Source organism: Orcinus orca, chromosome 19 (assembly GCF_937001465.1).
Source record: "Orcinus orca chromosome 19, mOrcOrc1.1, whole genome shotgun sequence".
Classification (NCBI taxonomy): domain Eukaryota; kingdom Metazoa; phylum Chordata; class Mammalia; order Artiodactyla; family Delphinidae; genus Orcinus; species Orcinus orca.
In genome coordinates this window covers 14,073,036-14,089,946 of record NC_064577.1, presented here as the reverse complement: position 1 = coordinate 14,089,946, position 16,911 = coordinate 14,073,036, and the positions used below count along the sequence as shown (strand labels likewise).

The following is a 16,911-nucleotide window of genomic DNA, read 5'->3' as shown; positions in this document are numbered from 1 at the left end:
AGTTTATTTAAACTCTCAGTGACCCAATTTCTTCAGCCATAAAATGGGAGGGGTGGGATAGGGAGGGTAGGAGGGAAGGAGATGCAAGAGGGAAGAGATATGGGAACATATGTATATGTATAACTGATTCACTTTGTTATAAAGCAGAAACTAACACACCATTGTAAAGCAATTATACCCCAATAAAGATGTTGAAAATTAATAAATAAATAAATGAGACTGTGGAGCAGTGTGCAAAAAAAAAAAAAAAAATGGGAATGATGTTAGCACCTACCCCACAAAACTATAATGATGCTTAAGTGAGCCAATCTGGATAAAGCCTGGCATGTAGTGAGTTCTTAATAAATATAAACTATTACTATTAAGTGAGACTGAGTCTGATTCCATTCTTTTCTGCCTTATCACTTCAGCCATCTTTCAACACAGATTCCCCATGAATCATCCTTATTCATTTATACACAGGAACAAAATTGACTGAGCATCTGTTACATACAAAAGACTGTCCCTTGAATAAAAGCAGCTGTGTTTATGCCTGATCACTCTCTGTTGCTTTCTTCTGGGCCAAATGGTATTAAGAATGAGACAAGTTCTCTGTGGATTGCAGCCTTCAGCCTTCTCCTCTTGTTTTCTCAAGCAGGGAGTAAGATGGTGTTCCAACATCAAATCACCAGGTACAAAAAAGTTCTTCGTATTTTTTTACTGCAAGGCTTCTCAGGCCCCTTAACATGCTAGTATTTATGGTGAATCTCCAACAACAGGGAATAGAGTTGGCCACATTTCCTGAACTCATTTAGCCACGGGACCTTTTATTTCACAGTTTCTCTCAGAGTCAGCATTCTGTCAAATCTACTTTGGAAAATGCTACGTGGAAGTCCTATCCCCATCTGTTTCTCCTTTGTCCACAATTTCATTTTGACTAATGCAAACTGTCCTTGGAAATGCCTCACCTATATGAGACTACCCACTGGGAAACTAGAGTATCTTTTTTTCTTTCTAATTGAAGTATAGTTGATTTACAATATTGTGTTAGTTTCAGGTGTATGGAAAAGTGACTCAGTTATATTGTTTTCAGATTATATTCCATTATAGGTTATTACAAAATATTGAGTATAATTCAGTACACATTGATCATATACAACATAAACAAGTCAAACTGTATTGCTGTAAATGGCTCTAACTTCTAAAATGTATGGTAATTCCTACCTAGTCAAACATTACTTATGTTTCAGCCAAAAAACAACCCGAAGCAACCATAAGCGTTGTCACAAAGACCATGTCTTTTCATTGAACTTCTAGAACTTCCCATGGAACTTCTGACTCCTTTTTTCTTTTTTTTTTTTTTCTTTTAGCCTGCTCATCTGTTTCCCATTCTATAGCAGATTAGGAAAAGGAAGATTGGGCTCACAGAGGCAAACACACTAACCACAGACAGAATACAGCTGAGTATCTTGCCGTGAAGGTGGAGATATAAAAACTAGAAAGGCGACAAAAATTCATTGCAACCTAGGAACAATTAGTGCAGGGTAAAATCCACGAAGAAACTATAATATCCCTGACAACTTTATTACATCACCTCCCAGGCCCCTGAGTGATCAAGGAAAAGTTAAAGTCTATTCAAGATACTAGATTAAATAAATCAAGATAATATATAATACATTTTAGAAAGTTTTCCATCTACAATGGATTTTTTTAACAAAATAAATTAATGGATAAGAATAGATGTGTTAGATGGACCTAGAGATTATCACAGACAAAGCCAGACAAAGACAAATATATGATATCGCTCATATGTGGAATCTAAAAAAATAAAAAATGATACAAATGAACTTATTTACAAAACAGAAATAGACCTACAGACATAGAAAACAAATTTATGGTTACCTAAGGGGAAAGGGGGGGGATAAATTAGGAGTTTGGGATTAACATATGCACACTACTATATATAAAATAGAAAAACAACAAGGACCTACTGTATAGCACAGGGAACTATACTCAATATTTTGTAATAACCTATAAGGGAAATGAATCTGAAAAAGAATATATAGATATATACGTGTGTGTGTGTGTGTATATATATATATATATATATATGAATCTCTTTGCTGTACACCTGAAACTAACACAACATTGTAAATCAAATATACTTCAATTAAAAAATAACATTTAAAAAAAAAAAGAATGGATGTGTTAAATGGCCAATCTTAGGTTTTCCGGAGATTTCTGAGAAGAGGCGCACACCACCTCACGTTTACGATGCTGGGTAAAGGAGATGTAGTTAGCATCCATGCTATTGATCACCCATCGCTTGACAATTCACCCTGTGGCTCTGCCCTTCACTGACCTTCTTAGCACACTCTGCCCCAGTTCTGCTCGGCCTCTAGGACTCTCTAAGTCTCAAAGATCTGTGTCCAACGTCAAAATCCCTTTGCAGCTGACTTGGCATTATACAGCCTCCGCTGGTCATTTATCCAAGTAACTTAACAAGAGTGAGAGATCAGGGCTACGACGCCTTTACATCTAAGGAGTAAATGGTGATCCCCCAAATACAGCCAAGTGAGAGTGCTGGGCTTGCACATTGGGGAGTATAAGGGGAGCTGGGGGGACCACACTTTCGAAACTGCTTCGACTGCAGCATCGCAAGGTAAGTGCTCACAAGTGCCCGCTTTTTTGCTCCATGTAGCTGTGATCATACCTGATCAGGTTACCTGGAGAGGAGAGAATGCAACACAGCAGCCTTTGCTGAGGGTCTACTAAGCGTAAGGAACTGTGTTAAGGGCAATATGGGAGACAAGATGGCGAGGCCTTTCAAGAAGCTTCCACAAAGAGTAAAAAGACAAGAATCTAAGCAATTATGACACCAAAAAACCCACAACTAACCTGCAGGATATAAAGCTGAATATAATGCGTATTGCCCCTCTAATTGTTTAGGTCAGTATTATAACTGCAGTCAGCAAATAAACATGCTCATTTGTGATCTCTCTTCTGTGATTGCCTTGAAGTATTATTTGAAATTTTTGTGGTTACGTAAATTTTTTTCTTAGGATCTCTGGGAGATGATTGCAGGAAGAAATTCTCTCATGCATTTTATCCATCTCAGAATGCATCCTAGTTTGCTTATAAATGACCAGTTTCCAGACTGCTCATGCATGGCATGCCTTGTGGACTTTGGGCTGGGTCATGTCTGACACTGCAGGAGCATCCCTCAGAGGGATGCTATAGCTTTAGGAGACTTGCGATGCTTTGGCTTCTGGCCATCATCTTCACCAGAATACCTTCTGTCATACATTCACAGGGCTAAGAGAAATCTTGGGGATTTTCTGGTCCATCTGCCTCATTTTACAGAAGGAAACCAAAGCTCAAAGAAATTACAACAGCTATTTTACAGAGCTGGCATTAGAAAACGGAGGTTCTGCCTCCAAGTGTGATTTCGTTTGAACCAAGGATTCAGAATATGATACTTAATCATTTAATCTTTTCCTGAGAAAGTTGTGAGAATTTCAGGATATAGCTGGAGATTATTAGAGACTCATAAAAGGAAGAGACCAAGAGTAGGCAACCAAAGTAGGAAAGCAAGTGCTGAAATGTCTCTTCCTGCCTACATGGTATTTCACGACATGTTCCCCAGGTTCCATAAAAGTACTGTGTGGCAAATGGGAAGTTTAAGTTAAATTTGATATTGAAAATTATTCAGACTCTTATGGTATCCTGAGATCTTCATGTAGGTTATAAACTTCTGGACTGAGATTCCTTAGTCCCAAATAAGTTATCAGCTACCCTACCTTCATCTTCTCCAAGAGAATATAGGATATTTAAGAGAGTGCCCTTCCTAGACCTCTTAAAGAAGTCTTGCCCATAATTCACAACTTTTCCCTCATTGCCAAAGAATTCAACTTCTGGTCTAAAAGCATCCAAGTTACAATCCGGATCATTCCCCTCCGTCCTTCCTTTGTTTTTTGACCCCTCACAGCCCCCTACCCTCAGCCGGAAGCATCATCTCTCTAAGTCCCCATAACACTTGATTTAGATGCTTACAGAATTTGTATTCTTCTTCCTTGTTCAAAGATTTATTTGAGCATTTCTCTTAACTGTTCCTAAATTTTGCCTTCCTTTAGGGTAGAGACTGTCTTTATCCTTTTTTATACCCCCTTAAGGAGCTGACATGGTACTTTGCACAGACAGAAGATACCCAAAAAAATTGTTAATCAATGCTGTAATTACCCAATTATTTAAAGAATGATGATTTAACCGAAGGGAAAAAGGAAAAATTTATTTCCAGCCCACACCATCCACTGTGTACTATTTAAATGTAGCTAAACCTAGAAAAGTACAATTTCTAGATTTATTTAAACTCTTCGTAGTTCATTTGTTCTTTGTTTGGTTTGGTTTTGATTTCTGGAATCACTCTCTCAGAAGCCACTTCATTCCTGAAAGACATAACCATTGCTTTGGAAACCAAGAAGGTAAGAGTCACTTTCATCTTGATTGGGAATACAATCATTGAAATTAGCAAACAGTGTTTTACACATTCTCATTCTTGCCACACTCATAGGAATCTGAAATTGATGAAATTAAAATCCATTACTTAAGTATTTCTAAAGACAGATTACAAAATATGCAGCTAAGGAAGAAGGGCTTCCCAAATTTGCTCATCACACTAACAGGAATAAAACACACTGCAGAACTGTGACACACGAGCTCCAGGTCAATATACTTAGGTTGGCCCCAAACATGATGTTCGTAGGCTCAAGATTCAGTCTTCACACAAGTCTAACTTTGTTGTTTTTTGAGCAGAGTCCGCACCCCTGAATCCACTCAGCTGTGTCTTCACTCACAAATAATGCTGAGAGAATAAGGAGAAATGGATTCAAACCTATGTCCACTGTAGTAATAAAAAAAATTACTCCCCCACCTCAAAATCTGTGTTTATTGGAAGTAATTCTAGATGAATTAGGACCAAGGAAACCAAAGTATAATTAAGTCATGACCACACCATTGCTGACAAGATGCAGTAGCTGAGAAATTCCCAGGAGAGGGATGAAAGTTGAGAGCAGTGTCATAGAGCACTGACAGCAGAAAGAGGGGTTGGGGAGCAATCAGAAGGTGGTGCTGGAGGTTAGGTAGCCTGGGATGGCCATCCCCATTGGAAGACCCCTAAAGACAGGAACAGAGGGGATGGTTGGTGGGACACAGCTGTGTAGGGTTGGAAGGAGGTCAAGCTCTCAAAACCAAGAAGAAGATAATTAGGGGACTTTCTGGGGGTAGAGTTTCCAGGGACACCATGAGTCATGCCAAGACAGTTGGATGAGCCCTAACAAGGGAAAGCTTTATCAGCCAAGAATAAATGGTTTTAGCCCTGGGTCCCAGAGTCCAGTTGTATAAATATGGGGACAAGATCTGACTTAGCAACCGCACGCACGCAGCGTGTGTTGAGGGGCTTTGCTTGACGGTGAGTGGTGAGTCATCGGTGTGATGAGGCTGCCAGAGGGCAGTCACCACCTCGGGCATGACACCTAGGTCAGGAGAGGTGAGGGTACATGCTGATGGAGGACAACATGTGGCCTGGATGTCACACTTAAGAGATTAACAGGAGTGAGCTCACTGTGATGGTAAAGGAGATGCAGAAGCATATCACGGAAGAAACAGATGAAGACAGCACTGGGGCTACTTAGCTGGAAAAGAAAAAGCTAAGGAGGGACTTCCCTGGAGGTCCAGTGGTTAAGACTTCGCTTTCCAGGCTCAATCCCTGGTCGGGGAGCTAAGATCCTACATGCCTTGCAGCCAAAAAACCAAAACGTAAAACAGAAGCAATACTGTAACAAATTCAATAAAGACTTTAAAAATGGTCCACATTGGGCTTCCCTGGTGGCGCAGTGGCTGAGAGTCTGCCCGCCGATGCAGGGGACACGGGTTCGTGCCCCAGTCCGGGAAGATCCCACATGCCGCGGAGCGGCTGGGCCCGTGAGCCATGGCCGCTGAGCCTGCGCGTCCGGAGCCTGTGCTCTGCAGAGGGAGAGGCCACAACAGGGAGAGGCCCGCGTTCCGAAAAAAAAAAAAAAAAAAAAACAGCTAAGGAGAACCCAGAGGAGCCATCAAATTGGTGAAGAGTTGTCTTGTGGGGAGAAGGTTTGAACTCTTTCTGTTGTTACCAAGAGCCGAAAGGAGGATCAAACATCCTGAATCACAGAGAGCCAGATTTCAGTTTCAAGCAGGAAGTATCTTTGGCCTCCAGAAACTACCCCAAATGATTTTCCAAAATTTCCGAAAGGGAAAAAAGTCACCTTGAAGGCATCTGAGTAGGCTGGACAACACTTTTGCAAGAATATTGCTGAGACAACTCAGGCATCATCTAGGCAGTAAAACTAGGAGATACTGGATTCTGAGTCATGGTTAGAGCTGTGGGTGGAAGAAGAAAAATCTCCACCTCAACACACGCAGTGACTTGAATCCCAGACGGAAAGTCTTGTTTTTCTAAGAGACCTAAAGGTATAGTTTGACCGTGAGTCACTGTAGGCTTTCCCCAACTTCAGACTTTATTCTTATATTACTACCACAAATTTTACAAGACCCATTTAAGACCAGTACTGCTAATTCACTTAATATTTTGATTTACCTTGATTCCTTTTTCTTCTTAGATGTGTTTTTCAAAGTTACCCTATATGTTTGCTACGAAAGTCCGGACCGTCTATCTCAGCATCAGCGGAGACATTTAGATATTCAAAATCTCAAACTCTACTCCAGATCTGCTGAATCAGAATATCTATTTCAACAAGATTCCCAGTTGGATTCCCTATGCCCACCAAAGTTTGAGAAACACTGCTTTATATCACTACTATAAACAGATATTTCACTGTCTCTAAGTGGTTAGCACATATTATTCTATTTTATTCTAACTTTCTTCACATTTTCACAAAATATTATCTCTAAACTTGGGATGCATCTTATAATCAATGAAAGGAGTATTGTAATTAGCAGGGTGTTTTCCTTTATTAGTGGGACACAAAATAGTTTATCTTACAATTGATGGCATCTTACATTTTGCTAAAATAAGGTAATAGACTTTAATATAACTATCAAAATTAAGAAATAGTTGCCTATAATCATTTTGTATTTGACCATTGGGACCACGCCATGGTTTTGGAAAAAGTGGCTTTATGAAAGCAAATTAATGCTCCCAAACATCACTGTGTTTGAGGCCCTTGAGAACAATTCAGTTTCCTCAGTCCCAACCACAGAGATTCTGTTGCAGATGATTTTGATGTGGGTCAACTTTCAACACTTTGGGTAGCAGGCTGAACACTAAGTCAAGCTAAATGACATCAGATCGTAAACTTGCAGCCTGACGAGATTCCCTCACACTATAGTGCAACCATTCTCAAACTGTGGCCCGTGGATCCTTGGAGATTCTTAAGAACTTTTCAAGAGGTACATGAGGTCAAAACAATTTTCATAATAATACCCAGATGCCATGTGCTTTCTTCACTGTGTTGACTTAATGATGCAAAAGCAAGGATGGATAGGAGTTCTGTAATAAAGTTCACTTTATTACAAATCAAGACACGACACCAAGCTGTACTAGTAGTCATAGTATTCTTCACAGCCATACACTGACAGTGAAAAAAATTTTTTTTTAATTTAAAAAGCCAGCTTCGGGACTTCCCTGGTGGCACAGTGGCTAAGAATCCACCTGCCAATGCAGGGGACACGGGTTCGAGCCCTGGTCCGGGAAGATCCCACATGCTGCGGAGCAACTAAGCCCGTGTGCCACAACTACTGAGCCTGCGCTCTAGAGCCCGTGAGCCACAACCACTGAGCCCGCGTGCCACAACTACTTGAAGCCCGCACGCCTAGAGCCCATGCTCCGCGACAAGAGAAGCCACCGCAATTAGAAGCCCGCGCACCGCAACGAAGAGTAGCGCTCGCCGCAACTAGAGAAAGCCCGCACACAGCAACGAAGACCCAATGCAGCCAAAAATAAATATAAATAAACTTTTTAAAAAGCCAGCTTCATTGAAAAATGACCTAAAATTTGCAGCAGTGGAAAGTATTAATTTCATTACATCTCAATTTTATCCACATCTTTATAATATTCTACATGATCAAACAGGAAGTCCATGAAAAGCACTCCCTCTGCACACTGGACTTTGACATCTGTCTCAAGGAAAAACACATGTGCAGTTGTCTGAGCTGCAAGATGAACCAGCCACTTGATTCATGAAGCACCATTTTTACTTGAAAGAACGACCAGCGGACAAACTATTGTTTCTCAGACTTGGATAGCTGCCAGACAGTTTCTCAAAAAGCAGTGAAGTGTGTTTATCCTTTCAAGGAAAACTACTGACAGTATCTTTTACTAATGATATAGTTGAGTTTTCAAGCAAAAATTACAATTTTGGAAGACTTGTATCTACTATCATTAGCTTGACAACTTCCTAATATTTGAATTTTCTAATGAGATCAGTACTTATATTAATGATTGTGATTTTTTTATACTGTATAATGAAACGTGCCAATATTTGGAAGTTCCGTATAATTCAGTGAACAATATTTTCCAAATGATCAATGTATGATGTTTACACATGGGTAAAAGTTTCATTCAAAGTTCAACACAGACCAACAGATCATAATGTTTGCTGATATGGTTTCAGATTCCACATTGCAACTAGCCTTTAAGGAACTACCACAGAAATTACCACGTGTCAAGATTTGGTATAGTATCTAAAAAGAATATCTGCAATTATTTGAAAGGGCAATTAAAATACTCTTTCCTTTTCTAAATTATATATCTGTGAAAGATTTTCTATATCTACTTTAACCAAAAAACAAAAAAACCATACAGCAACAGACTGAATACAGAAGCAGGCATGAAAATCCATCCATCTTCTACTCAGCAGACATTAAAGTGAGTTGCAAAAATGAAAAACAATGGTACTCTTGCCACTAATTTTTTTGTTTTGGAAAATATACTCATTTTCATAAAAATATGTCATTAATGTTAACAGGCAATGAAGTTGATAGGAATTTTAAATGAATTAGATTTTCGCAATTTTGACTTCTAATATCATAAATATTGGTAGATATGACCTGCATAAACCAAACTCACTGGGTTCTCAATGATTTTTAAGAGTGTGAAGGGGTTCTGAGAGAACAAAGTTTGAGAACTGCTACTGTCGTAAAACTCACTTAAGCCACAAAAGAAGGGACTATCTTCACAGATGAGGAAACAATATGGATGAATTCTTCCTCTCCACCAGGAAGTAACTGAGAAAATTTAAACCGCATGAAGCCTGCAAGCCAGAGGTCCTCTTTGTGGTGCTATATTGAGCTCCAATCTCTTAACTATGAAAACTTAACCACGAGCACACAGATGGTTCAGCAGGGCCGCTGGCCAAAGTAACATCAAAATGCAACTTATCCTGAATCAGATCCAGAGGGAAGCAGTTGCTCCTGTTTCTGTAGGACTAGATCCCCCCAGAATCTCAAGGAGGGATATTGAAACAACAGTCAGTTACCAACGAAGAGTAATTTCATAAAGTGTAAGATTGGGGGCGGGGGAAGTTCCAAGAGACAACTATCAAATGTTCGATTTTCCCACTTTTAATAGGAAACATAAAAGGCCTTATTCAAAACATATGAACTACTTCTTAAGAGAGATATGGGGATACATGTGTGTAATTGAGCTCCATTTTATGGTCACTTACAGAAGAATGTATGTAAAAGAAAAAGCAGAGAAAGAAAGGGAGAAGGGGGAGAGTTGTGGGGAAAAGAAGTAGAGGGTCAGGAAGGATGCGGGAAGAGGCCCAGAGGGAACAGGAAAAGCAAATGCAGATGAGGAAAAGGAACCAGAAAGGTCACACAACCTGCAGGGGCCTTAGAAATGAGCTAGGCTTGCTTCTTCATTTTAAGTGAAATTAGTGGCCCAAAGAAGGTAAGTGGTTTGACCAAGTTCAGTGCCGGGACTTTAAGCCAGAATTTCTAGCTTCTAAGCAAGGAAAACACATAAAGAGAAGGTCTGTGAAAGGGGATGGTTTGGAAAGAAGTGATGGGAGGGATGAGCGGGAGGGTGGACAGAGAGAGAGAGGCAGAAAGATACATAAATACACGCACATGCACACACACACACACTCACACACACACGCTAAGCAGTGAGTTCTAAAGCAGGTATTTAATTAAACACTGTTTGTCACATCCTGACACTGCTACACATAACTAAAGTTTGGAGACCCCTGCCTTAAGCCCAGGATTTCTCAACTCTACGATGCCTAGAAATCACCTGGAGATCTTGTTAAAGTGCAGATTCTGGTTTTGTAATGCGGGGTGGTTCTGAGATTCCGAATGTCTAACAACTCCTCCGTGATGCTGATGCAACGTGTTCAAGGATCACAAGGACCACACACAAGTTCCATTGCCTAGGAACGTGCTAGAAATGCATATTCTCAGGCAACATCCCATACCTACTGAATCAGAAGCTCTGGGGGTGAGGCCCAGAAACCTGTGTTTAAACAAGCTCTCCAGGTAATTCTGGTGCATATTAAAGTTTGGAACCATTGCACTAGGCCATAATGTCTCCTATCACCTTGTTGCCTGTAACTGGCTAAACAAGTGTGGCAGTACTTTATGTTCAAGTCATTACTTTTCACTGGGCTATCTGAACTTTCTACTAGGAATTATCAACATTCCAATAATTCTTTTCAGACACGCTTAAGATGTGGGAATGCCACCGAGCTCATGAGGCTCACATGTGACGTGTGATTAAGGAAGTATTTTCTGAGGCCTCCTTTATTAGGCTCAGCTTGGCTTCCTCTAATTGGTTTAGACTTCCACACCTGGAGCTGGACTAAGAGATGTCCCCACAAACCTTTTTCTTGGAGTAAAATATCCCCTTTAGCTCGCCCCCACTTGCCCACTCTAGGCCCCTATACCAGGTCCTGGATTCCTCAGAACGTAGGTTAATCCCAGGAACTTTTGCATCTGGCCCCTTGTCTGAATGGAAATAACAGGATGGAGCTCCCCAAAGCTCCAGACTCAGCAGCCCTGGTCTTCCCAGCCCCTGCAGTCATGAGCTCTGATGCGGAGATGGCCATTTTTGGAGAAGCAGCTCCCTACCCGCGGAAATCAGAGAAGGAGAGAATCGAGGCTCAAAATCGCCCATTTGATTCTAAGAAGGCTTGCTTTGCAGTGGATGATAAGGAATTTTATGTGAAAGGTATGATCCAGAGCAAGGAAAATGACAAAGTCACAGTCAAGACCCTCGACGACCGGGTAAGTGTTGATCTCAGATGTCCTTGCTAACATGGGCATCCTCCTTTTCCTTTGGAGTAGAATAGTAGAAATTGCATGCTGGTCCACAGGAATCTGAAGATAGAACAAGCCTCACACTGATCTCCTCTGAGTGAAGCCGCAGGTAAAAACTGCCATGGCACGTACCTCTGCTCTGGCTCTTTCCTTCGAGGACTTGGGCTTTGAGAGTTTTTATGATGTTTGCTTTGCAGAAAGGGGAAGGTGGTGGTGGAAGCATTTGGACTGTTTAAGGGAGAGACTGATACAGATTGCTGCTGGATGGGCGAATATACCGAATAGAACTCTCTAGGCTGCAGAGTGACTTACAGAGGGAGCTCCGGAGGCAATGCCTAATTTAATGCAGAGAATTACAGAGCACCATTCAATTCAACACTTACTGGACACCCATCATGTCTAGGTCACCGTGTCTATCACTTTGCAAATGTGAGCACATCTCAGTCCTGCTTCCCCAAAGTTTATCATCTAGTGTAGGAATCAAGAGTACACGGTGGGTATGGGGACTTCCCTGGTGGCACAGAGGTTAAGAATCTGCCTGCCGATGCAGGGGACATGGGGTCAATCCCTGGGCCCAGAAGATCCCACATGCTGCGGAGCGACTAAGCCCGTGCGCCACAACTACTGAGCCTGCGCTCTAGAGCCTGTGCTCTGCAACAAGAGAAGCCATGACAATGAGAAGACTGCGCACCGCTCACCACAACTGGAGAAAAACCCGTGCGCAGCAAGGAAGACCCAACGCAGCCAAAAATAAATTAATAAAATAGTTTTTTAAAAAAGAGTACATGGTAGGTATGAATCGCAGTTCACAAATTCAAGCATATGAGACAGATGATGATGATGATGATGATGATGATGATGATGATTGTTATTATTAAACTTAACCTCTGGTGTCAGCCCCTTTCCACAGGGCCGGAAATAAATTTTCTGGAGTTACTATTGGAGTCCCCTCCCCAGAGCCATGCCACGTTTTCAGTAATACCACATGGGGTGTCACTGCCCCCCTGAAGGATGTGCTAAGAAACAAGCCCCAGTTTCTGAATCTTCAGGACACACAGATTCCATCTCCCTTATGCTATTTTGGATGTCTCTCTCTCTCTCTCTAGTTTAGGGCAGTGGGGCAGAAGGGCTTCCTTTCCTCAAGAGATTTGGTCCCTATCAACAAATCTCCCTTTTATCTTTTCGGTAAAACCCTCAAAGCTCTCCTAAGGATTTGGGCTTTTGGAAAACAAACGCTAGAAAGGCTTACAGGCTCTCTCGCTTTTATGCCCTATTTTCTACCTTTCCTGAGTAATGGAGTGCCAGTTGTATGCTTAAAGGGAAGGGAAAGCAGAGAGGGGAAAATTAGGTAATAGTCTCAAAATACTGTTCAGCCATGGACCATGCTTCAAGTCCAAGTGTTTTAACTATTAGAGCAGCGGTGCAAGGATTTCTGGAAGCCTTGAAAAGACAGGGGAGAGCAGAAACAGGTCATGGAAGAGGTGGCACTTAAGAAGAGCTTTGAAGGCTGCTAGATGTAATTTCAATGTAGATATATTCCAGACAAAGGGACCCACATGAGCAGAGGTATTGAGGTGGAGATGCACAGAATACACTGGAAGAGTTTTTTCCAATATTCCAAGCTTGATCTCATTGCAGCACTCATAGCAAATGGGGTAAACACAGGCAAGCTGCCTTGGCCTTGGCCATGCTGAGTTCCACCGGCCACCCTGAGGCTGAAGGGCTCTCAACGTTGCACACCTCTAACCCACTCTGGCACACAGAATGGCACGCTGACGTGGGGGCATCAGACCAGAATTGGTTACACACTTTGACCAGACTTAGATTTATCAGGAACAGTTATTTACGGATCATCTCTGGGCACAGAAATGATCCATAAAGTTAACCACAGTAATGGGGTAATCTCACCACAATATCTCACCGTTTTCACCACACTGGTAGCTCACCACATCGGCTCTCCCACTCATCACGTGATTTTCCTCTCAATATCCAGACACTCACTCTGAACAGTGAACAGGTCTTCCCCATGAACCCTCCCAAATTTGACAAGATCGAGGACATGGCCATGATGACCCACCTGCACGAGCCAGCAGTGCTGTACAACCTCAAAGAGCGTTACGCAGCCTGGATGATCTATGTGAGCGCCCTTCAACCTCTCTTTATTCCATTCCCTTCTCTGAGTAAAATCAACAACCGTAGGTTGAATTTTCTGATTTTCTCAGACCTACTCGGGCCTCTTCTGTGTCACCGTCAACCCCTACAAGCGGCTGCCGGTGTACAACCCCGAGGTGGTGACGGCCTACAGAGGCAAAAAGCGCCAGGAGGCCCCGCCCCACCTCTTCTCCATCTCTGACAACGCCTACCAGTTCATGCCGACTGGTGAGTCATTTCTTTAATGCATATTAAAAAGAATAGTCTTAGTGAAGCATTCAAGTCCTTTACCTGTACTGGTTCTTAGTTCATTACTCGAGCCCGTCACAGGCTTTGGTCATCCAAATGGTGCAATGACCAAAGTGATGTCAGGATGGAAAGCCAGGGGCGCAGCATCTTCCATTACCAGTCACGGTTCTTGAAGCCACGCTAAGTACATGCTTCTCTGGGGGTGGACGTGGAGCACAAGGACATGCGCTGCCCCCACCTCCAAAGAAACCCCCAACATGAACACACTTGGAAGAGAGACTATATTAGTAGCCACTTAGGAAAGCAAAGTTGGAGAAACGGGCACAGCAACTTCCCTTCACCTGTTTTCTCAGGCTCCCTCTTTCTCCTCCTTAAATTCCCAGAATAGTAGATGAAACAGCAGAGATGTGGTAATACCGTCACCCTGTCATGCCTAACATCACTTCAGTCTGTTCAACTCTCACCTGATTTGACTTGGTGCAGAGAGAAGAAGTAGAAGCAAGTATCTGAGATCTGAAGACGCTTAAAAGTCATCCAGGACAATGTTGCCCAAACTTCAGCCATGCCAATTTCACGTTCGCGATCCTGGCCATTTCTGCATATTTAAAATCTTTCCTTATAGTGACTGAAGTTCCGTCCATTTCAAAAAGGAAGAATAGGGACTTCCCTGGCGGTCCAATGGTTAAGACTCTGTGCTTCCACTGCAGGGGACACGGATTCGATACCTGGTCAGGGAACTAAGATCCCACATGCCACGCGGCGTGGCCAAAAATAAAAATAAAATAGGAACCGAACAAATCTGCCCTTTGATCCGGAGGAAAACTATTTTTTACAAAAAAGGAAGAATAATATCACTATTAGTATTAGTTTCTTAGGACTGCCGTAGCCAAGTACTACACACTGGGTGGCCTAAGCAACAGAAATGCATTGTGACAACATCTCTGGAGCCTGGGAGTCTGAGATTAAGGTGTCAGCAGGGTTGGTTCCTTCTGAGGGCCGAAGAGGAGAATGTGTTCCAGGCCACGCTCCCAGCTTCCAACGGTTTGCTGGCCAGCTTTGGCATCCCTTGGCTTATAGAATCATCACCTTGATCTGCAATTTCATCTTCACGTTGTGTTCTCATCTGTCTCCAAATTTGTGTTTTTATAAGGACACCAGTCATATTGGATTAGGGGCCCACCTACCCCAGTATGACCTCATTTTAACTAATTACATCTGCCATAACCCTATTTCCAAATAAGGTCACATTTTGAGGTACTGGGGGTTAGTTAGGGCCTCAACATATTAATTTGTTGGGGGGAACACAATTCAACCTATAACACTCTTGTCAATGGAAAACCGCAGTCACTATCCACAAGTAGAAAGTAAAGGTGACAGAAAAATGCAATGACAACAAACCAGTGTCCAGAAATTCTAATTAGAAGCTGTGGCTTCTTACAAGTTCTAAGTCTGAGACTTGCTTTCTCTGTTGAAAAGGGAGATAAGAAAGTGCTAGAGAGGAGGTAAAGATCTGTGAACGTGAATAACTTTCACACTGTGGGACTCACCGTTCACTTCCCATGCTGCCCACGTTACACATCCAGCATTTGGGAAATCTGCCCAAATTGTCTCAGAGAAGACTAGACATGACCAAATCATCACACCACTAGTTAATGGCGAAGCCAGAACTAGAACTCATGGGCTCTGTCTACCCCCAATGTTGCCTGATTTGTACATCCTGCCTATATGTTGTTTATTTACTCCATCCTGCTTCCTTCTGCGTTTCTAGATCGAGACAACGAGTCCATCCTCGTCACGTGAGTAAACTGTTTTTGCCATGATGACTTGGAAGGGGCTGTCCATTCCTTCTGCTCTCCTTTACCTCACTTACTTTTTTAAAAAAAAATATTTTATTGAAGTATAGCTGGTTTACAATGCTGTATTAGTTTCTGCTGTACAGCAAAGTGATTCAGTTATACATATATATTCCTTTTCATACTCTTTTCCATTACGTTTTATCACAAGGTATTGAATATAGTTCCCTGTGCAATGCAGTAGGACCTTGGTGGTTATGCATTCTATATATAATAGTTTGCATCTACTAATCCTAAACTCTCAATCCATTTGTCCTCCATTCCCCCTTTCCTTGGTCCCCTTGGCAATTACAAGTCTGTTCCCTATGTTTGTGTATCTCACTTTATTTTATTTTACTTTATTTTATTTATTTTTGGGTGCGTCGGGTCTTAGTTGCAGCACTCGGGATCTTTTGTTGGGGCACGTGGGCTCTTCGTTGTGGCGCACAGGCTTCTCTCTAGTTGTGGCGTGCGGGTTTCCTCTTCTCTAGTTGTGGCACGCAGGCTCCAGAGTGCGTGGGCTCTGTAGTTGTGGCACGTGGGCTCTAATTGAGGCACGCAAGCTCAGTAGTTATGGCGTGCGGGCTTGGTTGCCCCACGGCATGTGGGATCTTAGTTCCCTGACCAGGGATCGAACCCGCGTCCCTTGCATTGCAAGCCGGATTCTTTACCGCTGGACCACCAGGGAAGTCCCTCTCACTTACTTTTAAATCAACAGCGGAAAATCCGGGGCTGGGAAGACAGTGAACACCCAGCGTGTCGTCCAGTACTTTGCAACAATTGCGGTCACTGGGGAGAAGAGGAAGGAGCAGCGGCCGGGCAAGATGCAGGTGAGCAGCTTCCTGCATCTGGAAGGCTTGCTGGAATAAGTATACCTTAACTCCCAGGTGAGCACCAAGTGTTTGCAGGGCTTTGTGCCCAGCAGAGATGCACAGCACGAGGTCCTGCCCCAGGGGGTGTTTACGGGGCAAGGCGGGAAATGGCTCCACCTCGTGGACTCAGGCTCTAGCACCAGCTCCATCAACAACAGCCGAGTGACCTTGAGCAACTCCACATCCTCCTTTGGAGAAGGAATGGTTTAGGTCAGTGGTTCTCAAGCTGGAGTGCACATCAGAATCACCAGGAGGGCTCGTTAACAACCGATTGCTGGTCCCCAGGCCCAGAATTTCTGACTGAAATTCCTATCTCATGTTCAAAATCCTGGCATGTTGCATTTCTGTCGTGTTCCCATTGTTCATGCTGCCGGTCCAGGGATCACACTTCGAGAACCACTGGGCTGGACAGCTCTGACGTCAGAAAGGCAAGCACTCATGTGGGGAAGGGGGGGAAGGTGAAAACTCTGCTTTCTATAAGTGGATTTCTACGTAATAATTTTCACAAAATATTT

At 42.6% G+C, this 16,911-nt stretch overlaps 1 protein-coding gene across 1 annotated transcript in view; it reads left to right on the top strand.

Moving 5' to 3' along the window:
* The first annotated feature begins 11,055 nt into the window (after nt 1–11,055).
* LOC101278058 (myosin-13) overlaps nt 11,056–16,911 on the top strand; it is a 45,185-nt gene continuing 39,329 nt past the window's right edge. Inside the window, 5 exon segments of the mRNA XM_049701953.1 lie at nt 11,056–11,259; nt 13,286–13,429; nt 13,515–13,671; nt 15,461–15,488; nt 16,243–16,354. Coding sequence (XP_049557910.1) covers nt 11,056–11,259; nt 13,286–13,429; nt 13,515–13,671; nt 15,461–15,488; nt 16,243–16,354 — 645 coding nt within the window.